We start from the raw sequence: 25,379 nt of genomic DNA on the forward strand, positions 1-25,379 counted from the left end.
TCTAATGTGTTGTTTAAAGCCAGTGTTTCCTCATTTATTCTCTGTCTGGATGATCTGTCTATTGGTGTAAGTGGGGGTTAAAATCCCCTGCTATTATTGAATTATAGTCAGTTTCTACTTTTATGTCTGTTAATATTTGTTTTATGTATTTAGGTTCCCTCTATGTTAGGTGCACCCATATTTATAATTATATATCTTCTACCTGGATTGATCCCTTTATCATTATGTAATGTTCTTTGTCTCTTGTAGCGACCTTATTTTAAAATGTATTTTGTCTGATACAGGTATTGCTACCCTGTTTTTCTTTATATTTCCATTTGCATAGAATACCTTTTTCCACACACTCACTTTCAGTCTGTGTGTCTTCACATCTGAAATGAGTCTTTTGTAGGCAGCATATATGTGGGTCTTGTTTTTGTATCCATTCATCCACTCTGTGTTTTTTGATTGGATCATTTATCCATTTAGTGATAGGTGTATACTTATAGCCATTTTGGTAATTCTTTTGGGGTTGTTTTTCACATGTTTTTGGTTTCTTTCTTCTTCTTTTGCTCTCTTTCCTTGTGATTTGATGACTATCTTTAGTGTTTTGATTGGATTCCCTTTTCTTTTTTGTGTATCTGTGATAGATTTTTGGTTTTTGGTTACTATGAAGTTTATATAGAGCAGTCTATATATATTCATGATTATTTTAAGTTGCTGATCTCTTATGTTTGAAGGCATTTTAACACTCTTGCATTTTACTGCCTCCCCCTCATTTACTGTTTTTGACATCATATTTTACATCTTTTTTGTGTGTATTCCTTAACTATTCATTGTGGATATTCATGATTGTACTTTTTTGTCTTTTAAACTTCCTACTAGCTTTATATGTTGTTAATTTACTATCTTTACTGTACATTGCCTTTACCAATGAGCCTTTTCCATATGTAATTTTCATGTTTCTAGTGTGACCTTTTCTTTTCCGCTTAGAGAATTCTCTTTAACGTTTCTTATAAAGCTGGCTTTGTTGTGCTGTACTCTTTAGCTTTTCCTTGTCTCTAACACTTTTGATCTTTCCTTCAAATCTGAATGGTAGCCTTGCTAGGTAGAGTATTCTTGGTTGTACGTTTTCCCTTTCATGTCTTTAAATATATTGTGCCACTCCCTTCTGCCCTGCAGAGTTTCTGCTGAAAAGTCAGCTCATACCCTTATGCGAGTTCCCTTGTAAGTAACTTGTTCCTGTTCCTTTGCTGCTTTTAATATTTTCTTGTTATCTTTAATTTTTGCCATTTTAATTCTAATTTGTCTTAATTTCATCCTCTTTGGGATTCTCTGTGCTTCTTGGACCTTGAGTTCTGTTTCCTTTCCCAGGTTAGGGAAGTTTTCAGCTCTTATCTTTTCGCATATGTTCTCTGCCCCTTTCTCTCTGTCTTCTTTCTCTGCTACCCCTGTAATGCAAATGTTAGTATGCTTGATGTTGTCTCAGTGTCTCTTAGACTGTCCTTTGCTTTTTAAAAAATTCTTTTCTCTGTTCAGCTATGTGATTTCTGCTACTCTGTCTTCCAGCTCACTTATTTATTTCTCTGTATCATCTAATCTACTCTTAATTCCTTCTAGAATATTTTAAAATTTCAGTTATTGTATTTGTAATCTCTTTTTGGTTTTTCTTTATATTTTCTAACTCTTTGTTAAAATTTTCTAACTTTGTTATAATCTTCTTTATCATGTGTATTACTTATCTCCACTTCACCTAGTTCTTCTGGGATTTTTATCTGCTCCTCTGTTTTGGAACATTTTTCTCTGTTGCCTTGTTTTGCCTAATTTGCTGTTTTTACTTTTATATGCATTTGATAAGTTGGTTACGTTTCCCAATCTTGGAGAAGTGGTCTTTTGTAGATGTCCTATATGTCTGAGCAGCACACTCGCCTCTGGTTACCAGAGCTATATGCTCTAGGAGTGCCCCCTATGTGGGCTGTGTTGGTCCTTCTCTTGTGGTGGGCTGACTACTGTGTGTGCAGTTTGGTAGCTGTGGCTGGCCCCCAGTCCAGTTGGTTGCCAGTTGAGTCGGACCAGGTCATGAGGTGGCTGGCCACACAGCCCAGGGACCTACCAGGGCTAGTGCTGACCAACTGGTGGGCAGAACCTGGTCTGTGGTGGCTGGTTGCGGTGCTGGTGGTCCCACATCTAGTGTCGGCCTGCTGGTGAGCATGGCTGGTTCAAGGTGTCCTAAAGCTGCTGTTTGCTCACTTGTGACTGTGGCTGGATTCCAAAGTGGCTAGCTGAGAGGTCCAAGGTGTCTTGGTGTTCATGTCAGCCTGCTTTGGGGGAGGCTATAGCTTAGGGGGTCTGTGGGTTGGTGCTGGCCTACTGTATATTGAGCTGGGTCCTGGCACAGTAGGCTATGTTGCTGTGGTGGTCTTGGGGCTAGTGTATGCCCACTGGTGGGTGAGACTGGGTCCTGGGGCTAGTGCCGGCCCACTTGTGGTTGGAGCTTTGTCCTGGTGTTTCTTGCTGCAGAGCCTGGAATTCCCAGAGCTGGTGTTGGCCCTCTGGTGATAGGGTTGGGGACCAGGTGTCCTGGCAGTGCTGCCTGCCCACTGGTGTGTGAGGGTGGTTCTGGGGATAATGCTGGTCCACGCTTGCGTGGATTCTGCGTCTTGGGATCTCTGGCTGCAAACCTGGTGGTCCTGGAGCTGCTTGGCACACTGGTAGGAAGGGTTGAGGTTCAGGGCATTCCAGGGCTAGTGCTGGCTCTCTGATAGGTGCTAATGGTCCTGTGGTCTCTTGATGCAGGGCCCTGAGTGTCCTGGAGCTAGTGCCTATGCATTGATGTGTGGGGTTGGTCCTGAGCCTGTATTGGACAGGTCTATGTCTTGGGGCAGCTGTGGGCTTTGGGAGCCTTAAGTCAGCCACCCTGCTTGTGGGTGGGGCTTTGGCAGGGCCAAGTTCTGGTACTAATTAGCTTGAGGGAGGATTCCAGAATGGCACCTGCTAGCACCAGTGTCCATGTGGTAGAACGAGCTTCCCAAAATGGCTGCCACCAGCGTCTGTGTCCCTAGGTTGAGCTCCAGTTTCCTCCTGCCTCTCCAGGAGGCTCTCCAATATGAACAGGTGCATCTGATCCAGGCTTCTTTCAAATTACTGCTTCTGCCCTGGGTCCCTGAGCATGAGTTTTTCTGTGGACCCTTTAAGAGTATATAGTCTCTCATTTCCTACAGCTCTATGGCTCTCCCACAAGTAAGCCCCACCTGCCTTCAAACTGAAATGTCCTGGGGGCTTATCTTACCAGTGCAGTACCCCCAGGTTGGGAAGCCTGATGTGGGGTTCAGACTCCTTGCTCCTTTGGAAGAACCACTGAAGGTGTAATTATCATTCCATTTTTAGGTCACCCATCTCATGGTGTGGATCTGTACCAAGTCTCTGACCCTCCTATCCATTTTGTTGGTGTTCCTTCTTTATATCTTAAGTTTTAGAAGATCTTTTCTGCTAGTCTTCAGATCTTTCTCATCAGTAGTTGCTGTGTAAATAATTGTAATTTTGGTGTGCTGTGAGAGGAGGTGAGCTCAAGGTTTTCCTGTGTTGCCATCTTGGCCACCCTCTACGGTTCTTTTTTATTAACTCTATGTTATTAAGTAAAATTATACATTCAGCATATCTGTTTAGCTACTGACTTTCTAACGTTGCAGTAGTACATGATTTAACAGGAGAACAGTTTTTGTAAGTAGAGTTTGTCAGCTGATTTGTTATAGTAGGATGGATTTTATTTGAGATTTTTCTCTCAACTGAAATTTAAATTTGATGTTTATTTAATCATCGTTAGGTACTGCATCAAAAGACTGTTGACTTTGTTGTATACTTATTTCATAGTTATATGAATAAGTGAAACATGAGTTACATTTCTAGTCATTTCATAAAGCTAATACTTGAAAATTAGTGTTTTTTCATTTAATTAGGTGATAATGGTACTGGTTCTTTATGAACTACCAGGGTTCTAATTATCTGTAAAAGAGCCAGGTAATGGTACTTCACAAAGTATGAATGTATAAGGTGAAGACCAAAACCACAGTTTAGTTATGTTGTCATAATACATTATTTGCTCTTCTTTGTCTTTGCCAGTTGATTTTAGTTTCACTTTGAAAAATAGTTCCTTGTTAGTCTTTTGGCTTTAAATAATCTTAAACTCATTTTGAAAAAGTATAGAATCAGTTTCCTTATTTTCTTCCTGTAACAAATTATTGTGAATACTTTAGCATCATAATAATGCAACATACAAATGATAGTAGTAGAAGAAACAGAATTCAAAAAGTTGCTACTACCTATGAAGTCATTGTAGACCAGAGAAAAGATAAGCATATAAATCCTTTCTCCATGATTTGTCATCATTTTATTTTACTTATTTTTTTTGTTTTATACAACAGATGTGTATAGTTGATTTACTCTCATCATATTATTTTTTATTTTTTAACATTTTTATTGGAGTGTAATTGCTTTACATTGTTGTGTTACTTTCTGCTGCATAACAAAGTGAATTGGCTACATGAATACGTATATCTCCATATCCCCTCCCTCCCACCCTCCCTATCCCACCCCTCTAGGAGGTCACAAAGCACAGAGCTGACCTCCCTGTGCTACACAGCTGCTTCCCACTAGCTAGTGTATATATGTCAATGCCATTCTCTCACTTCATCCCAGCTACACTTCTCCATCCCCATGTCCTCAAGTCCATTCTGTATGTCTGCGTCTTTATTCCGGTCCTGCCTGTAGGTTTGTCAGAATTTTTTTTTTTTTTAGATTCCATATATATGTGTTAGCATATGGTATTTATCTCTTTCTGACTTACTTCACTCTATATGACAGCCTCTGGGTCCATCCACCTCACTACAAATGACTCAGTTTTCTTTCTCTTTATGGCTAATATTCCACTGTATATATATATGTGCACATCTTCTTTATCCATTCATCTATTGATGGACACTTAGGTTGCTTCCATGTCCTGGCTATTGTAAAGAGTGCTGCAGTGAACATTGAGGTACATGACTCTTTTTGAATTATGGTTTTCTCAGGGTATATGCCCAGTAGTGGGATTGCTGGGTCATATGGTAGTTCTATTTTTAGTATTTTAAGGAACCTCCATACTGTTCTCCATAGTGGCTGAATCAATTTACATTCCTACCAACAGTGCCAGAAGGTTCCCTTTTCTCCATACCATCTCCAGCATTTATTGTTTGTAGATTTTTTGATGGTGGCCATTATGACCGGTGTGAGGTGATACCTTATTGAAGTTTTGATTTGCATTTCTCTAATGATTAATGATGTTGAGCATTCTTTCATGTGTTTGTTGGCAATCTGTATATCTTCTTTGGAGAACTGTCCATTAAGGTCTTCTGCCCATTTTTGGATTGGGTTGTTTGCTTTTTTGATATTGAGCTGCATGAGCTGCTTGTAAATTTTGGAGATTAATCCTGTGTCAGTTGCTTCATTTGCAAATATTTTCACCCATTCTGAGAGCTGTCTTTTCGTCTTGTTTATGGTTTCCTTTGCTGTGCAAAAGCTTTTAAGTTTCATTAGGTCCCATTTGTTTGTTTTTATTTCCATTTCCCTAGGAGGGGCGTGAAAAAGGATCTTTCTGTGATTCATGTCATAGAGTGTTCTGCTTATGTTTTCCTCTAAGAGTTTTATAGTATCTGGCCTTACATTTAGGTCTTTAATCCATTTTGAGTTTATTTTTGTGTATGGTGTTAGGAAGTGTTCTAATTTCATTCTTTTACATGTAGCTGTCCAGTTTTCCCAGCACCACTTATTGAAGATGCTGTCTTTTCTCCATTGTATATTCTTGCCTTCTTTATCAAAGATAAGGTGACCATATGTGCGTGGGTTTATCTCTGGGCTTTCTATCCTGTTCCATTGATGTATATTTCTGTTTTTGAGCCAGTACCATGCTGTCTTGATTACTGTAGCTTTGTAGTATAGTCTGAAGTCAGGGAGCCTGATTCCTCCAGCTCTGTTTTTCATTCTCAAGATTGCTTTGGCTATTCGGGGTCTTTTGTGTTTCCATACAAATTGTGAAATTTTTTGTTCTAGCTCTGGAAAAATGCCATTGGTAGTGTGATAGGGATTCCATTGAATCTGTAGATTGCTTTGGGTGGTACAGTCATTTTCACAGTATTGATTCTTGCAATGCAAGAACATGGTATATCTCTCCATCTGTTTGTATCATCTTTAATCTCTTTCCTCAGTATCGTATAGTTTTCTTCATACAGGTCTTTTGTCTCCTTAGGTAGGTTTATTCCTGAGTGTTTTATTCTTTTTGTTGCAGTGGTAAATGGGAATGTTTCCTTAACTTCTCTTTCAGACTTTTCATCATTAGTGTATAGGAATGCAAGAGATTGCTGTGCATTAACTTTGTATCCTGCTACTTTACCAAATTCTTTGATTAGCTCTCGTAGTCTTCTGGTAGCATCTTCGGGATTCTCTACATATAGTATCATGTCATCTGCAAACAGTGACTTTTACTACTTCTTTTCTGATTTGGATTCCTTTTATTTCTTTCTCTCCTCTGATTGCCGTGGCTAAAATGTCCAAAACTATGTTAAATTATAGTGGTGAGAGTGGGCAACCTTGTATTGTTACTTATCTTAGTGGAAATGCTTTCACTTTTTCAACATTGAGAACGATGTTGGCTGTGGGTTTGTTATATACGGGCTTTATTATGTTGAGGTAAGTTCCCTCTATACCTACTTTCTGGAGTGTTTTTATCATAAATGGGTGTTGAATATTGTCGAAAGGTTTTTCTGCATCTATTGAGATGATTACATGGTTTTTCTCCTTCAGTTTGTTAATATGGTTTATTACACTGATTGATTTGCGTATATTGAAGAATCCTTGCATTCCCGGGATAAACCCCACTTGATCATGGTGTGTGATCCTTTTAATGTGCTGTTGGATTCTGTTTGCTAGTATTTTGTTGAGGATTTTTGCATCTATGTTCATCAGTGATATTGGCCTGTAGTTTTCTTTCTTAGTGACATCTTTGTCTGGTTTTGCTTTCAGGGTGTTGGTGGCCTCATAGAATGAGTTGGGACTATTCCTCCCTCTGCTGTATTTTGGAAGATTTTGAGAAGGATAGGTGTTAGCTTTTCTGTAAATGTTTAATAGAATTCACCTGTGAAGTCGTCTGACCCTGGGCTTTTGTTTGTTGGAAGATTTTTAATCACAGTTTCAATTTTAGTGCTTGTGATTGGCTTGTGTATGTTTTCTGTTTCTTTCTAGTTCAGTCTCAGAAGGTTGTGCTTTTCTAAGAATTTGTCCATTTCTTCCAGGTTGTCCATTTCATTGGCATATAGTTGCTTGTAGTAATCTCTCATGATCCTTTGTATTTCTACAGTGTCAATTGTTACTTCTCCTTTTTCATTTCTAATTGTATTGATTTGAGTCTTCTCCCTTTTTTTCTTGATGAGTCTGGATAATGGTTTATCAATTTTGTTTATCTTCTCAAAGAACCAGCTTTTATTTCTATTGATCTCTGCTATCATTACCTTCATTTCTTTTTCATTTATTTCTGATCTGATCTTCTTGATTTCTTTCTTTCTGCAAACTTTGAGGGTTTTTTTGTTCTTCTTTCTTTAATTCCTTTAGGTGTATGTTTAGGTTGTTTATTTGAGATTTTTCTTGTTTCTTGAGGTAGGATTGCATTGCTATAAACTTCCCTCTTAGATTTCTTATTGCTGCATCCCATAGGTTTTGAGTTGTCGTGTGTTCATTGTCATTTGTTTCTAGCTATTTTTTTATTTTTTTCTTTGATTTCTTCAGTGTTACCTTGGTTATTTAGCAACGTATTGTTTAGCCTCCATGTGTTTGTATTTTTTGCTGTTTTTTGCCTGTAATTGATATCTCTTCTCATAGCATTGTGGTCAGAAAAGATACTTGATACGATTTCAATTTTCTTAAATTGCCAAGGCTTTATTTGTGACCCAAGGTATATCCTGGAATATGTGCCATGAACACTTGAGAATTAAGTGTGTTCTGTTGTTTTTGGATGGAATTTCCTCTATATATCAATTAAGTCAGTGTTGTTTAAAGTGTCTTTTAAAGCTTGTGTTTCCTTATTAGTTTTCATTTTGCTTGCTCTGTCCATGGTGAAAGTGGGGTGTTAAAGTCCCCTACTATGATTGTGTTACTGTCTATTTCCCCTTTTATGGCTGCTAGCATTTGCCTTATGTACTGAGGTGCTTGTATATTGGATGCATAAATATTTAGAATTGTTATATCTTCTTCTTGGATTGGTCCCTTGATGATTATGTAGTGTCTTTCTTTATCTCTTGTAATACTCTTTATTTTAAAGTCTGTTTTGTCTAATATGAAAATTGCTACCCCAACTATCTTTTGATTTCCATTTGCATGGAATATGTTTTTATATCCCCTCAGGTTCAGTATGTATGTGTCCCTAGGTCTGAAGTGGGTCTTCTGTAGACATCATAGACATCTTGTTTTTGTCTCCATTCAGCCAGTCTGTGTCTTTTGGTTGGACAATTTAATCTGTTTACATTTAAGGTATTATTGGTAAGTATGTTCCTGTTGCCATTTTCTTAACTGTTTTGGGTTTGTTATTGTAGGTCTTTTCCTTCTCTTGTGTTTCCTATGTAGAGAAGTTTCTTCAGCATTTGTTGTAAAGCTGGTTTGGTGGTGCTGAATTCTCTTAGCTTTTGCTTGTCTGTAAAGGTTTTAATTTCTCCATCAAATTTCAGTCAGACCCTTGCTTGGTAGAGTAATCTTGATTGTAGGTTTTTACCTTTCATCACTTTAATTATGTCCTGCCACTCCCTTCTGGCTTGCAGAGTTTCTGCTGAAAGATCAGCTGTTAACCTTATGGGGATTCCCTTATATGTTATTTGTTGCTTTTCCCTTGATGCTTTTAATATTTTTTCTTTGTATTTAATTTTTGAGAGTTTGATTGATATGTGTCTTGGCATGTTTCTCCTTGGATCTATCATGTATTGGACACTGTGCTTCCTGGACTTGGGTGGCTATTTCCTTTCCCATAATAGGGAAATTTTCAACTATAATCTCTTCACATATTTTCTCAATCCATTTCTGTTTCTCTTCTTCTTCTGGGACCCCTATAATTTGAATGTGGGTACGTTCATTGTTGACCCAGCGGTCTCTGAGACTGTTCTGAATTTTTTTCATTCTGTTTTCTTTATTCTGCTCTGTGGTAGTTATTTCCACTCTTTTATATTCCAGGTCACTTATCCGTTCTTCTGTCTCAGGTATTCTGCTATTGATTCCTTCTAGAGAATTTTTAATTTCATTTTTTGTGTTGTTCATCATTGTTTGTTTGCCCTTTAGTTCTTCTAGGTCCTTGCTAAACGTTTCTTGTATTTTCTTCATTCTATTTCCAAGAGTTTGGATCATCTTTACTATCATTACTCTGAATTCTTTTCCAGGTAGACTGCCTATTTCCTCTTCATTTGTTAGGTCTGGTGGGTTTTTACCTTGCTCCTTCATCTGCCGCACATTTCTATGTCTTCTCATTTTGCTTAACTTACTGTGTCTTCTCATTTTGCTTAAGTTACTGTGTTTGGGGTCTCCTTTTCGCAGGCTGCAGGTTAGTAGTTCCTGTTGTTTTCGGTGTCTGCCCCCAGTGGGTAAGGTTGGTTCAGTGGCTTGTATAAACCTCCTGGTGGTGGGGACTGGTGCCTGTTGTCTGGTGGATGAGGCTGGGTCTTGTCTTTCTGGTGGTGTGTTTTGGGGTGTCTATGAAGTTATGATTTTAGGCAACCTCTCTGCTAATGGATGGAGTTGTGTTCCTGTCTTGCTAGTTGTTTGGCATGGGTGTCCAGCACTGGAGCTTGCTGGTCTTTGAGTCGAGCTGCGTCTTAGCATTGAGATGGAGATCGCTGGGAGAACTCTTGCTGATTGATATTGCATGGGGCCCGGCGGTGTCTGGTGGACCAATGTCGGTTCTCCCACCTCAGAGGCTCAGGCCTGATACCCGGCCTGAGAACCAAGACCCTGTCAGCCATATGGCTCAGAAGAAGAGAGAGAGAAAAAAAGAAAGAAATATAAAATAAAATAAAGTTATTAAAATAAAGAATTTAAAGAATATTATTAAAGTAAAAACTTTTTAAAAAGTAATAAAGAAAAGAAGAGAACCAAGCCAATAAACAAATCCACCAATGATAGTAAGCACTAAAAACTAAACTAAGATAAACATCAAAATCAGCAACTAGTCAGCTGCATACAACAAACCCCAAGTCTACAGTTGTTTTCAACGTCCACTGCCTCAATTTTGGGACGATTCATTGTCTGTTCTGGTATTTCACAGATGCAGGGTACATCAGGTTGACTGCTGCTCCTGAGGCTGCACAGAGAAATTTCCCTTTCTTTTCTTTGTTCTCAAAGCTCCTGGGGTTCAGCTTTGGTTTTGGCCCCACCTCTGCATGTAGGTCGCCCTCTGGTATCTTTTTTTCACCCAGACAGGAGGGGGTTAAAGAGTGGCTGATTATGGGGCTCTGGTTCACTCAGGCTGGGGGTTGGGTGGGTTACGGAATGCAGGGCGAGCCTGTGGCGGCAGAGGCTGGTGTGACGTTGCAACAGCCTGAGGCGTGCCATGTATTCTCCTGGGGCAGTTGTCTCTGGATCACAGGACCCTGGCAGTGGTGGGCTGCACAGGCTCCCAGGAGGGGAGGTGTGGATAGTGACCTGTGCTTACACACAGGATTCTTGGTGGCTGCAGCAGCAATGTTAGAGTTTCATGCCTGTCTCTGGTGTCTGTGCTGATAGGCAGAGCTCGTGCCTGTCTCTGAAGCTCGTTTTGGTGGTGCTCTGAATCTCCTCCCCTTGCACACCCCGAAACAATGGTCTCTTTAGTCTTAGGCAGTTCCAGACTTTTTCCTGGACTCTCTCCCGGTTAGCTGTGGCACACTAGACCCCTGGAGTGTCCAGGGTTTGATGGTGATCATCTAAAATTGCCACTGTGGAAAATGGGAGGTTTTCTTATTATGTTGAAGTGGCAGTTAGCTTATGAGCTTATAATGGAACCATTTATAAAATATAATAACTTTTCTATAGTAACATGCAAGCATTGCAGAGGGCCAGAAAAGGGAGATGATTGACTACATTCAGATTAGACTATGCTCAAATAGTATAATTGGATTTGTTTGTTTGTTTTTTTGCGGTGCGCGGGCCTCTCACCGTCGTGGCCTCTCCCGTCGCAGAGCACAGGCTCCAGACGCGCAGGCCCAGCGGCCATGGCTCACGGGCCCAGCCGATCCACGGCATGTGGGATCCTCCTGGACCGGCGCACGAACCCGCATCCCCTACATCGGCAGGTGGACTCTCAACCACTGTGCCACCAGGGAAGCCCTGGATTTGGTTTTTAAGGAAAGTGGACTGAAGCAGAAAAGGAGTGGTTTTATTTTATTATTATATTAATTTTCTCCCATTATATTATACAGTTGGCATTTGAAATGTCTGAATTTCACTTACATTATGATTAATGATATTTAGAATAATATTATTCTTGGAATAATATTGAAAAAATGTTATACAAGCAGAGCCTCTGAACAGAAGCAGTTTGTTATTGCTGTTTATAGAGGGTTATATGTTTATCAGTCACTTATCGATCAGAGAAACAGAACTATTAAAAGACATATAGACATAGGTTTCTTTACAGGGATTTGACCTTATGCCATTGTAGAAGCTGGTTAAGCAATCTTTTTAAGGCTGTTGTGGTTGCATCTGAATTTGGAGCTTTAAGTCCAGAGAGCAGGCTCTTGGGAAGGAAAAATGAATATAAAGCGGGGGAGACTAAGAACAAGAACAAGCTAGAACCCACAGGCATGAGCTGGAATTCTCGAGGATGGACAAATATACATGTCAGTTTATGTTGCCTCTGACCTTGGTGGTGTGGGTATTCTGTAGATTAGGCTAGGAGCTAAATACACACATCTGGCCTAGAAGTCAGAGAAGCTGAAGGAGGATGGTGGGAAAGGTGGGGCAGCTGCAGACTCAGATGCTGCCTTATATAAGGAGGTGAACCAGCAGTTAAGTGACAATGTATGCAAGCTATAAAATGGCTGCTGCTTTATTTCTACTCTTCAGGTCTTCTATAAAAATCTCTTGTTACCCATCATAACCAGAAATACACTGAAAAGGGAATTCTGGTAAGTGTATGTCAGACTAGTCAAATTGACCCAGTGACCACAACCATGTTACCTTGGCTCCTCTCTTTAAACTATATTTAATCTCCAAATAAAGAAAACAAAATCGTGCTTCTGTGCAACATGATAGAACTGTCCTACATACAACCAAAAACAGGCTGTGTCCCCAGAATAGAGTACAAAGCTACTATTATGTTAGATGGTAAGGGGATGAGAAAGGGGAAGAAAAGAAAGAAGTTTTGTTAATATTTAGGTGTATATTCACACATATAAATTCATATCAAAATATTGAAAGGATACCATAATATTACAATATTAATTTCTGAAACTGGTTATGGAGTTTCATCTAGTATTTATACCTGCTTTCCTCTACTACCCATTCTGTATTCCTTTTGTCCTCAGCAACATCTTAGCTGGTCATGGCCCCTTGCCTTGTGGGGTGATCCAGTCCTTCATTCAGAAGGTCTGGGCCATTTATTAGCTGTCCTGCCTTAACTGAGTTGTATTTTATCATTGACTTTAATCATAGGCCATGAGAATTCCAAGAGGTGCCCTAAAAGGTAACCTATATTCAAGATATACTTCCTCTTACCTCCATTATGTAGTACCAGCCCAATTTTCCCTTTATAGTCAGAATCAGTCACTCTAGAAAGTACAGTAACTCCCCTCTTTGCCTTTTGATTCAGTGGAATGAGGAGCCAGAGTGGCCAGGTGGCTGTCGGAACTTCAAGTTCAATTAATCATTGTGTCCCTTGATAGATGTATTCCTCTCTTTAGAACTAAGACCTCTAGACTAGTAGAGCCTAAGATCACAGAGTTGGGAAGCAGAAATTTTGCTAGTGTATCAAAAGGGGCAGTAGTGAGATAGGTCACTCCTGTTTTATCCCCCCTAGATTCCCATACCTGTGAATTCTGGCTGTGGGAAAGATAGCATCATAGTTTGGGTGCTGATTTAGAGCACTTACTTCATTCTGGGAGACATACCCTTAGTTTACAAGACATCACCTATCCAGCACTTGTAATTAAATCTTAAAAAGGCCAGTTCACTGTTCTATCCAGCCAGCTACTTCAGATGGTGGGGAACATGGTGAATTAGTGAGCAGTGCTGCTTGGTAGTCATCATTGTTACATGGTGACTGCAATGGGCATAGACACATTTCATCTGCTGTGAAATTGTTTCCTTGGTCAGAAGCATATGTGTGATACCACAATGATACAAGTCCAGAGATGGTAGTTTTGGCAGAATCACTGTATGCATTGAAGGCAAGTCAATATCCAGAGTAAGTGTCTATTCCAGTAAGAACAAAGTGCTGCTCCTTCCATGATGGTAGCAGTCCAATGTACCCAACTTGCCACCAGTTAGCTGCCTGATCCCCCAAAGGAGTGGTACTCGTATCAGACGCTCAGTGTTGATCTCCCAAAGGAGTGGTGCTCATATCAGAGGCTCAGTGTTGATCTCTGTTGGCAGATTGGGTATTCAGCAGTGGCTATAGCCAGATCAGCTTTGATGTTGCTGAGCCCTTGAATAGTTTCCATACCTGCATGGCCACTTTGTTCACAAGCTCATTGGAACAATGGTAGGAGTGGCTAGTGACATAAATATCACTAGTGACATAAATATCTGTATCTATTTGGAGAGGTCTGTCCATATACCTCTTCCCCAGACTTCCTTGTTGGTAATCTCTACTTGTGTTCTATCCAGGTTCCTGGCCATCCAGCCAAACCATTTGCCATAGTACATGAATCAGTGTAGACCTGTATCTATGGCCATCTCTCTTTCCAGGCAAAGTGAACTCACTGCGCAAAGTTCTTCTTACTGAGATAATTTCCCTTTATGGCCATTCCAGAGTGGGACTGTAGTGCTGTAGCTGTCCACTTTGGGTGGTGCCTGTGTATCATGCAGAACCATGTATTTATTTTTTTAAATGTTGATATAGATGAACCTATATTTAAATTTTTATAGCTTTTTTTTTTTGAGATTCAGGATCTGATCAGTGTTCGTGCATTGTGTTTATTATATCTCCCCAATGTCCCTAAGACCATCCTCACTTCTGACATCAGCTTCAAGTTCAGGGATCCCCAAGCCCACCTTCAGCTTTGATACTTTACTACAAGGACTCACAGAATTCCCTAAAAGCTGTTAAATATACAGTTAAGGTTTATTACAGTGAAAGAATACAGATGGAAAATTAGTCAAGGGAAGTGGCTCATGGAGCTGAATCCAGCAGAATTTCAAGCATGAATCTTCCATTTGTCCCCTTTCCCAGTGAATCATGGACAGCACTAACTTCTCCCAGCAATAATGTGTGAAATACACAGGGTATTGCCAACTAGGGAAGCTCCCCCAAGCATTGGTGTGCAGTTTTTGTTAGGATTTGGTCACATAGACATGGTTGATTGCCTGTGAAGATGACAGTTTCCAGCCCCTCCTGAGGTGGAGCTGATACTGTGTGGCCCAAATTTCCCAGCATAAACCACATTGTTAACATAGATGGCTCGTGTGGCCCAAGACCCTCAGATAAACAAAACCACTGTTTTAGGCAGGACATTGCAAGTCCTTAAAGATTACCTTCCAGTGACAGAAGGCAAAGGCCAGACCTCTATTTGGGTACAGTTAATTTTTTAAAACACAGGTTTATTGAGATATGATTCACGTGCCATACAAATTCACCCTTTTAAAGTGTAAAATTCAATGGTTTTTAGTATCTTCATGAATATATGTAACTATCACTACAGTCAATTTTACAACATTTTCATCACCTCAAGAATAAACCCTGTAACCTTTAGCTGTCACCCCCTAACCCTCTTAGTCCTCCTCCATCTCCAGCCTTAAGCAGCCTTGAGTTTGTTTTCTGTCTGTATAGATTTTGCTGATCTGGACATTTCATGTATATGATAGTGATTTTTTGTGACTGACTTCTTTCACTTAGCATGTTTTCAGAGTGTTGTAGGGGGTATCAGTACTTCATTTGTTTTTTATAGCCAAATATACTCACTCTGTTGTACATATTTTATATGTTTTGTTGATCTGTTCATCAATTGATGGGCATTTAGATTGTGTACAAGTTTTGACTTTTATGAATAATGCTGCTGTAAAGATTCATATACAAGTTTTTGTTAGGCATATGTTTTCATTTCTCCTGGGTATATATACCTGGAAGTGGAATTGTTAGGTCATGTGGTAGCCCATATGTTTAATTATTTATTAATTAATCTATATTGAATTGTTTGAGGAACTACCAGACTGTTTTCCAAAGCAGCACCATGACTTTGCACTCCCACCAGCGGTGTTTGAGGGTATCAATTTCTCCACATCCTTGACAACACTTGTTATTATCTGACTATTTGATTCTAGTGAGCATGAAGTCGTAACTTCATTGTAGTTTTCATTTACATTTCCCTGTATTTATTGGCCATTTGTATATCTTCCTTGGAGAAATGTCTGTTTAGATCCTTTGCCCATTTTAAAATCAGGTTGCTTGTTTTTTGATGTTGTTGAATTGTAGGAGTTCTTTATGTATTCTGGTTGTAAGTCCCTTATCAAATAAGTGATTTACAAATATTTTCTCCCATTCTGTGGGCTGCCTTATCACTCTGTTGAGAGTGTCCTTTGATGCACAAAAGTTAAGTTTGATGAAATCCAACTTACCTATTTTTTCTTTATTGCTTGTGCTTTTGTTGTCATAGCCAAGCAATCATTGCCAAATTCAATGTCATGAAGCTTTTCCCCTATGATTTCTTCTAAGAGTTTTAAAGTTTTAGCTTTTAAGTTAGGTCTGTGATGCATTTTGAGTTAATTTTTTTATATGGTGTGAGGTGAGGGTCCAACTTCATCTTTTTTTGCATGTGAATATCCAGTTTTCCCAACACCGTTTGTTTAAAAGACTGTCGTTTCCCTATTCAGTGGTCTTGGCACCCTTTCTGAAAATCATTTGACCATATATGAGTTTGTTTATTTCTGGGATCTCCATTCTATTCCATTGGTCTATATATCTTTCTTTATGCCAGTATCACATTATTTTGATTATTGTAGCTTTGTAGTACGTTTTAAAATCAGGACGTGTGAGACCTCCAACTTTGTTCTTTTTAAAGATTGTTTATTTGTAGTCCCTTGAGATTCCATATGAATTTTAAGATGGCTTTTTCTATTTCTGCAAAAAACGTCATTGAGATTTTGATAGATGTTGCATACATTGTAGATCACTTTGGGTAGTATTGACATCTACTCCCCTTTCTTTTATCTTATTCATTTTAATGTTATAACTATTTTATCACATTTTCTTATTTATTTAGAAAAGAGATTCTCAAAGTTCTAAAATTTATGATATACTATCTTGATCTTGTACCATCTCATCAGTTTTCTTTAGGACTCTATCTAAATGAAAAAGAGGCATATTTTCATGCCCCTCTTGTTTTCTTCACCTCCTTTCCTCCAGCAAATATTTTCACTTTTCCCCTTCTTGGTCTTATATTCTCCACTATCTCTGTTCATTAAAAATTTTTGGTTGGGGGTAAGGTCATAGATGTGTACGTGACTGATAAAGGTAAAAACATTTTGTGTCAAACCCCAAAGAGAAGATAATGGGAAAATGCAAATAATTAGAGGATGTAGGAGGAGGGAATTATTGTTCTGGGATAGATGAGTATCATATTTCAGTTGTGTTGAAGAATCATTCAGACTTAATTTGGAAGACTGTCCCCTATTTAAGTCAAAAACTGTGAATAGATCAGAGACGTTCAGCAGCATTCATGGAACATAGATTTAAAAACTAGAAATACTGTCTTCTGTTTTCAACTGATTTTATTTGAATTGAATATATTCCCTGACAAGTTATGAACTGATTTTTAATAACAATATTTTAACAATATATCATATGAAAGTAAAGTTACATGTAGAAGTACATATTCTGCTCACTAATGTATTTTAGAAAAGATAAATACCCATGAGATATCTGTATTCTCTTTTAATATGTACCTTAACTTGATTGGGTATGTTTATTCTGGATGAAATTTAAGGTTTCTTCTAATTCTTTATTCTGCTTCATAGACTATATTCACAGTATTCCCTTTCTATGTTTTAAAGATGGGTTTCTTAAGTGAGAGAGGCTCACTATATGCCAGGCACTCTCAGTTTTACAATCAAACTTGATTCCTGGCTCTGTCTCTTAATAATTATGTGATTTTGATTAAGTTATTTAGTCTCTCTTAGCCTCAGTTTTTTAATATGAAGGGAGAATGACAATTCCTATGTTGTAGAGGTATTTGGCTGAGAGGGTACTTAAAGTTTCTATTAATATCTAGCATATAGTTAGTCACTATTTTCATGAAAATTTTAGTGACCAGTTTGGACATTTTTCAAAATTTGATATATTATGGTTGAGATAAAGGTCTGAAGTTAAAATAATAATTTGTAAGTCAGGAGACTACATATAAATAGACAAACCTGAAGAATAGAGAGATAATCAAAGATTAATAAAGAGAAAAAGTAGAAGATAAAAATTAATTCCTGAAGCTAATGTGCTCTGAGAAATACCTTACTGATAATAATCTTTTTACCTGATTCTATCAATAATGACATTTTAGAAATTTTCTTCTGTTTACATTTAGTTTTACTTCTCTTCTTTTTCTAGTTTTTTAAGTTGGAAGATGACATCATTGATTTAAGGCCTCTCTTGTTTTCTAATATAAGTGGTTAGTTCTGTAATTGTCCTTCTAGGTACTGCTTTCACAGTACACCACAAATTCTCACATGTCCTGTTTTTGTTTTATTATAGTTCAAAAAACTTTCTAATTTTATTTTTTTGATGATCCGTGGGTTATTTGGAAGTACACTATTTAATTTTTGCATACTTGACTATTTTCCATATATCTTTCTGTTGGGATTTCTAGTCTAATTCCATTGTTTTCAGTGCACATACTCTATGTTACTTGAATTCTTTTAAATTTATTGAGAGTTTGTTTTAAGTCTGAGAATGCCGTCTGTCTTGGTAAATGTTCTCTGTGCACTTGAGAAGAATGTTTATTCTGCTGATACAATTTCTGTTGGATACAATTTCTGTCATTGTTGGTTATGTCAGATTGGTTGATAGTTTGTTCAAGTCTTCTATTGCCTATTGATTTTCTATTTGTTTTATCAATTGTAGAGAGAGTGGCATTTGAATTTCTGACTACAGTTGTGGGTTTGTCTATTTCTCCTACAGTTCTGTCAAGTTTTTGCTTCATATATTTTGAAACTATTATTAGGTGCATAAACTTTAGGATTGTTTTGTCCTCCTGCTGTAAGTCTTTTATTATTATGAAATGACCTTCTTTATCCTTCATAATATTCTTTGCTTTGAAATCTACTTTCTCTGACAGGAGTACAGGCACTCTGGCTTTCTTCATATCTATTTAAGTATCTGGTAAGATGAAAACAGTCATTTTCTTTTTGGTATTTAGTAGACTAAGTAGAACTTAGTCTAATGGAAGAAAAACATAAGTTAATGAGCTGTTTTGATACAGTGTGGTCCTCATGAAACTGATGTGAGTATAGTACTGAAGGAGCTTGGACGATCTAGAAAAGTTCTTTCATGCAGGTGACAACTAAATCTAAACCTCAGATTAAAAAATGAGTAGGGGTAGGAATGGCAAAATTGAGGGCAGAACTGCTCAGAGAGCAATATGTGCAAAGCCTGAAGGTAACAGTACTTTTGGGGACTAAAGTAGGGTGGCAAAGTGTAGAGTTTGAGTAGGGATGTGATCACATGTGACCGAGGTGACTCACATTTATGAGTCCTTATTGTGTGCCAGGCATGTGTTGTAAGGATGAAGAAAGATAACCCTATTAGATGGATAATATTGTTATAGCCATTGTAAAATGAGGAAATAAAACAGAGAGAGAGCTCAGAGAGATTAAATAACTGCCCAAGATTATACAGACAGGAGATAGAATTTTACCATGGTCATTCTGACTATAGAGCCCAAGCTCTTAACCATTATACCGTTCTGTGTCTATGACTTAGGCCAAACAACAGTTTGAACTTGATCCTGTTCACAATGTAGAGCTCTTTGAGGATTTTAAGTAGGGACATAAATAAAATAAGTAAATAAAATTTTTGTTTTAAAAACATCACCCTGGCTACAGTTTATGTTGGGGGAGGTATAGAGAAGGTGCCTTGAGATACAGTTGAAAAATGTTTTATGTTCTATGTGGAGCGTATACTAATTTTATTTTTTTTATTTTTATTTTTTCATAGATGAGGTTCTGGGATTTATTTTTTTAATAAAAATAAACTTTTAATTCCTAATTTAAATAAATTAGGAGTTTGGGTTTAACAGATACACACTACTATATACAAAACAGACAAACAAGGACCTACTGATAAGCACAGGGAACTACACTCAGCATCCTGCAATAACCTATAATGGAAAAGAATCTGAAAAAAAACACACACATATACATACACATACATATACATATACATATTTATTTACACATATATATAACTGAATCACCCTGCTGCACACCCAAAACCAACACAACATTGAAACCAACCACACCTCAATAAGATAAATAAATAAACTTTTAACAGAAGTTTTTAGCATTATCACAACACCATTATCACACACACACAAATTAACAGTATTTCTTGATACTGTCAGTGGCTGTTAGCCAAAGACCACCAGGGGCACACAGAGTTAAACAAGTTGGGTTTATTACTTATTGCAGCAAGGCAGAATGCACACCATGTTGAATTGCTCAGTATTTCAGTAAAAGGGTGTTAGAAAAGACTTATTAAAGAATTTGGTTTTGTACACATGAAACTTATATAGTTTTATAAATCATTGTTACCTCAATAAAAACAAATGAAAAAGAAAATTATTTTTAAAAGAGAAAGGGGAACGTGGCTTTCAATGCTCTCAATATACATATTAGCAAATTGGCTTGTAAGTTTAATAGAGTGTATGCTAATTTTAAAGTGAAGGTTGTTCTTAACCTCTCTGTCGTTCAAGTTCCTCATCTATTAAATAGAAATGGTAATGGTTCCCTCATCATAGGAGTATAAAACAATCAAATTGCATAGAACTGCACATAGTAAATACTCAGTAAACTTTAGCTATGATGATGATAATAACTTGGTCCTTGCAGGTCAAGCTTAAATTTTAATCATGTTTTCTTTTTTCTTTTAATGTAAGAGTTTTATCACAGGACTTACAGATATGACTTCAGTATGCCACAGTACAATAAACTGAATTAACTACTACCTTCTCCCCACTACTATTATTTTGTTTTTTCAGTTTATGGGAAAAACAGATGGAGACTATTACACTCTGGATGACATGTTTGTCTCCAGAGCAGCTGAGAGAGAATGTTTTGGTGAAGAGGAAGAGAATCAGAGGAAAAAAGCTATTGCTGAGCACCGGAGACTTGCTGCACTAATGGAAAACTGTCTGTATTGTTTTGACAGCTCTCAATTTCCCAAGCACCTTATTGTTGCAATAGGTGTTAAGGTAAGAAATATAACGTTTATTGCCCTAAGGAAACGATTCAGTGGTATATGTAAATTTGCCTATTTCTTCATAAGATTCTAAGAAATCTGTCTTGTCTCATTCTGTTTCAAATATTTTCTTTTCTAAGTTCCCATGATTCTTAGAATCTTTTTAGAGCGAGTATAAATATCTAAATGATATGAAGCTCCCATTTTGTGTAATTCTTCTCTGTAGAGAGGCAGCATTGAGTAGTGCTCAGGCCCTAGACTTTGGAACCAGACCACCTGGATTCAAATTCTTGCTCTGCCATTTACCATCTATGTGATCTTATTTTCATGATTGGCACTTGATTCTCAGTATTAAAATCACTTCAGAGCTACTTAGTCTAACTTCTGCTTCTTCCTTTACTTTCTCATAGAACCTTTTGTATCTTTATAGAATATCTCATAATTTGAAGAAGTTTATTGTACAGTTGTTGCTTGGTTTCCACGGGAGATTGGTTCCAGCAGTCTCTCTATACCAAAATCCACAGATGCTCAAGTCCCATAGTCACCCATCTATCTGCAATTCCACATCTGTGGATTCAGCCAACGCTGGATCATATAGTACCATAGTATTTATTGAAAAAGGTCCATGTAGAATTGGACCCACGCAGTTCAAACCCATGTTGTTCAAGGGTCAACTGTAGTTTGTTTTACTTGTTGAGTGTCTCCCTCAGTAGTCTGTAAGTGCTCTGACGGCATAGATAACTTTCACTCATCATTGTATACCACACATGTATCCCATTATATACCAAGCATTTATGTTTATAGTCACTTCTTTCGATAAATGTTAATACTCACTTATTTAATAGTCACTAATAATAGTCACTTATTTCAGTATTTGGCAGTTTAATTCTTTTTTTAACATCTTTATTGGAGTATACTTGCTTTACAGTGGTGTGTTAGCTTCTGCTTTATAACAAAGTGAATCAGTTATACATATACATATGTTCCCATATCTCTTCCCTCTTGCGTCTCCCTCCCTCCCACCCTCCCTATCCCACCCCTCTAGGTGGTCAAAAACCACCTAGCTGATCTCCCTGTGCTATGTGGCTGCTTCCCACTAGCTATCTATTTTACGTTTTGTACTGTATATATGTCCATGCCACTCTCTCACTTTGTCACAGTTTACCCGTCCCCCTCCAAATATCCTCAACTCCATGCTCTAGTAGGTCTGTGTCTTTATTCCTGCCTTACCCTTAAGTTCTTCATGACCTTTTTTTTTTTCTCTTAGATTCCACATATATGTGTTAGCATACAGTTTTTGTTTTTCTCTTTCTGACTTACTTCACTTTGTATGACAGACTCTAGGTCCATCCCCCTCACTACAAATAACTCAATTTTGTTTCTTTTTATGGCTGAGTAATATTCCATTGTATATATGTGCCTCATCTTCTTTACCATTCATCTGTTGATGGACACTTAGGTTGCTTCCATGTCCTGGCTATTGTAAATAGAGCTGCAATGAACATTTTGGTACATGACTCTTTTTGAATTATGGTTTTCTCAGGGTATATGCCCAGTAGTGGGATTGCTGGGTCGTATGGTGGTTCTATTTGTAGTTTTTAAGGAATTATTTTTTACGGAATTATAAAGCAATTATACTGTTCTCCATAGTGGCTGTCTCAATTTATATTCCCACCAACAGTGCAAGAGTGTTCCCTTTTCTCCACACCCTCTCCAGCATTTATTGTTTGTAAATTTTTTGATGATGGCCATTCTGACCAGTGTGAGATGATATCTCACTGTAGTTTTGATTTGCATTTCTCTAATTATTAATGATGTTGAGCATTCTTCCATGTGTTTGTTGTCAATCTGTATATCTTCTTTGGAGAAATGTCTATTTAGGTCTTCTGCCCATTTTTGGATTGGGTTGTTTGTTTTTTTGTTATTGAGCTGCATGAGCTGCTTGTAAATTTTGGAGATTAATCCTTTATCAGTTGCTTCATTTGCAAATAATTTCTCCCATTCTGAGGGTTGTCTTTTGGTCTTGTTTATGGTTTCCTTTGCTGTGCAAGAGCTTTTAAGTTTCATTTGGTTCCATTTGTTTATTTTTGTTTTTATTTCCATTTCTCTAGGAGGTGGGTCAAAAAGGACCTTGCTGTGATTTATGTCATAGAGTGTTCTGCCTATGTTTTCCTCTAAGAGTTTATCTGATAGTCTCTGGCCTTACATTTAGGTCTTTAATCCATTTTGAGTTTATTTTTGTGTATGGTGTTAGGGAGTGTTCTAATTTCATACTTTTACATGTACCTGTCCAGTTTTCCCAGCACCACTTATTGAAGAGGCTGTCTTTTCTCCACTGTATATTCTTGCCTCCTTTATCAAAAATAAGGTGACCATATTTGCGTGGGTTTATCTCTGGCTTTCTCTCCTGTTCCATTGATCTATATTTCTGTTTTTGCACCAGTACCATACTGTCTTGATTACTGTAGCTTTGTAGTATAGTCTGAAGTCAGGGAGCCTGATTCCTCCAGCTCCATTTTTCATTCTCAAGATTGCTTTGGCTATTCGGGGTCTTTTGTGTTTCCATACAAATTGTGCCACTCTTATTCAACATAGTTTTGGAAGTTCTAGCCACAGCAATCAGAGAAGAAAAAGAAATAACAGGAATCCAAGTCAGAAAAGAAGTAAAGCTGTCACTGTTTGCAGATGACATGATACTCTACATAGAGAATCCTAAAGATGCTACCAGAAAACTACTAGAGCTAATCAATGTATTTAGTAAAGTAGCAGGAGACAAAATTTATGCACATAAATCCCTTGCATTCCTATACACTAATGATGAAAAATCTGAAATTGAAATCAAGAAAACACTCCCATTTACCATTGCAACAAAAAGAATAAAATATCTAGGAATAAACCTACCTAAGGAGACAAAAGACCTGTATGCAGAAAATTATAAGACACTGATGAAAGAAATTAAAGATGATACAAATAGATGGAGAGATATACCATGTTCTTGGATTGGAAGAATCAACATTGTGAAAATGACTCTACTACCCAAAACAATCTACAGTTTCAATGCAATCCCTAATTCTTATATTAAGTAAATAATTATTGTGTACCTTATGTATGCCAGAACCTCAGTAGTCACTGGGGAAAAGTAGAAAATCAGATATACATGTGGAGCTTGTATTCTAGTGAAATAGAGCAGAGAATAAAAAACGTAATGATTGCCCTGATATAAAAGAAAGTGTTGTTATGAAGCAGATATAGAGAGCAAATGTGATAAAATAATGGGAGAGTATTTTTTGAGAAGGTGGTGTAGAAGGCTTCTCTGGGGAGGTATTTTAGTAAAGGTATGAAAGATGAGAAGAAGCAAGCAACATGAAGCTATGAATGAATAATGTTTCAGAAAGATATCAGTGAGTGAAAAGCCTTGAGGAGGAAGTAAGGCAGGCATTTATGGGACAGAAAAAAGATCAGTATAGCTGGAGTGGAGTGAGTGAGAAAAAGTGGTAGGAGAGGAAGTTCAATTAATGCTAGTTTCAAGAACTAATAGTTTGGGGAATATACATATACATATTAATTAATTTGTTTGTTGTATATACATACTTACACACACACACAAGCACCTGTGTAGCCAAAGAACTGGCATTGACTTTTCCATTCCAATTCTAGACTTTAATATCTTTAGGTCATTAAGACAGTCAATTTATCAATTTGGATTTTGGTTTCTTTGTTTCCTTACCCTTCCTTTTCTTTTTCTTTCTTTTCCTCTAGACTTTATCAAAAAGTAAAAGTAAAAATTCCATTCAAAATTTAATCAATCAAAAACCCCACCTTAATCACTTATATTAATTTTTCTATGTTCTTTTCTAGATTGTTACATAAACATTCGCATTTTCATAATTATGACATTATATATATTTCATTCCCTTTTCATCTAGTCCCTACCTTTAAAAAATGTATGAATAAATTAAACATAAAGTAACACAAAGTTTTCAGTAATTCTTTACAAGAAGTTTGGGTTTTTTTCTTTTTTTTTTTTTTTTTTAACATCTTTATTGGGGTATAATTGCTTTACAATGGTGTGTTAGTTTCTGCTTTATAACAAAGTGAATCAGTCATACATAAACATATGTTCCCATATGTCTTCCCTGTTGCGTCTCCCTCCCTCCCACCCTCCCCATCCCACCCCTCCAGGCTGTCACAAAGCACCGAGCCAATATCCCTGTGCCATGCGGCTGCTTCCCACTAGCTATCTACCTTACTGCGTTTGTTAGTGTGTATATGCCCATGACTCTCTCTCGCCCTGTCACAGCTCACCCTTCCCCCTCCCCATAACCTCAAGTCCGTTCTCTAAGAGGTCTGCGTCTTTATTCCTGCTTTACCCCTAGGTTCTTCATGACATTTTTTTCTTAAATTCCATATATATGTGTTAGCATACGGTATTTGTCTTTTTCTTTCTGACTTACTTCACTCTGTATGACAGACTCTAGGTCTATCCACCTCATTACAAATAGCTCAATTTCATTTCTTTTTATGGCTGAGTAATATTCCATTGTATATATGTGCCACATCTTCTTTATCCATTCATCCGATGACGGGCACTTAGGTTGTTTCCATCTCCGGGCTATTGTAAATAGAGCTGCAATGAACATTTTGGTACATGACTCTTTTTGAATTTTGGTTTTCTCAGGGTATATGCCCAGTAGTGGGATTGCTGGGTCATATTGTAGTTCTATTTGTAGTTTTTTAAGGAACCTCCATACTGTTCTCC

General features: G+C 37.6%; 1 protein-coding gene across 3 annotated transcripts in view; it reads left to right on the top strand.

Moving 5' to 3' along the window:
• CWF19L2 (CWF19 like cell cycle control factor 2) overlaps positions 1 to 25,379 on the top strand; it is a 200,925-nt gene that overhangs the window by 127,774 nt on the left and 47,772 nt on the right. For all 3 annotated transcript variants that reach the window (XM_033413428.2, XM_033413430.2, XM_033413429.2), the window contains exon 13: positions 20,421 to 20,633. In XM_033413428.2, the coding sequence (XP_033269319.2) occupies positions 20,421 to 20,633 (213 nt within the window). The remainder of the gene's footprint in view (positions 1 to 20,420; positions 20,634 to 25,379) is intronic.

This window comes from Orcinus orca, chromosome 8 (genome assembly GCF_937001465.1).
Source record: "Orcinus orca chromosome 8, mOrcOrc1.1, whole genome shotgun sequence".
NCBI lineage: Eukaryota > Metazoa > Chordata > Mammalia > Artiodactyla > Delphinidae > Orcinus > Orcinus orca.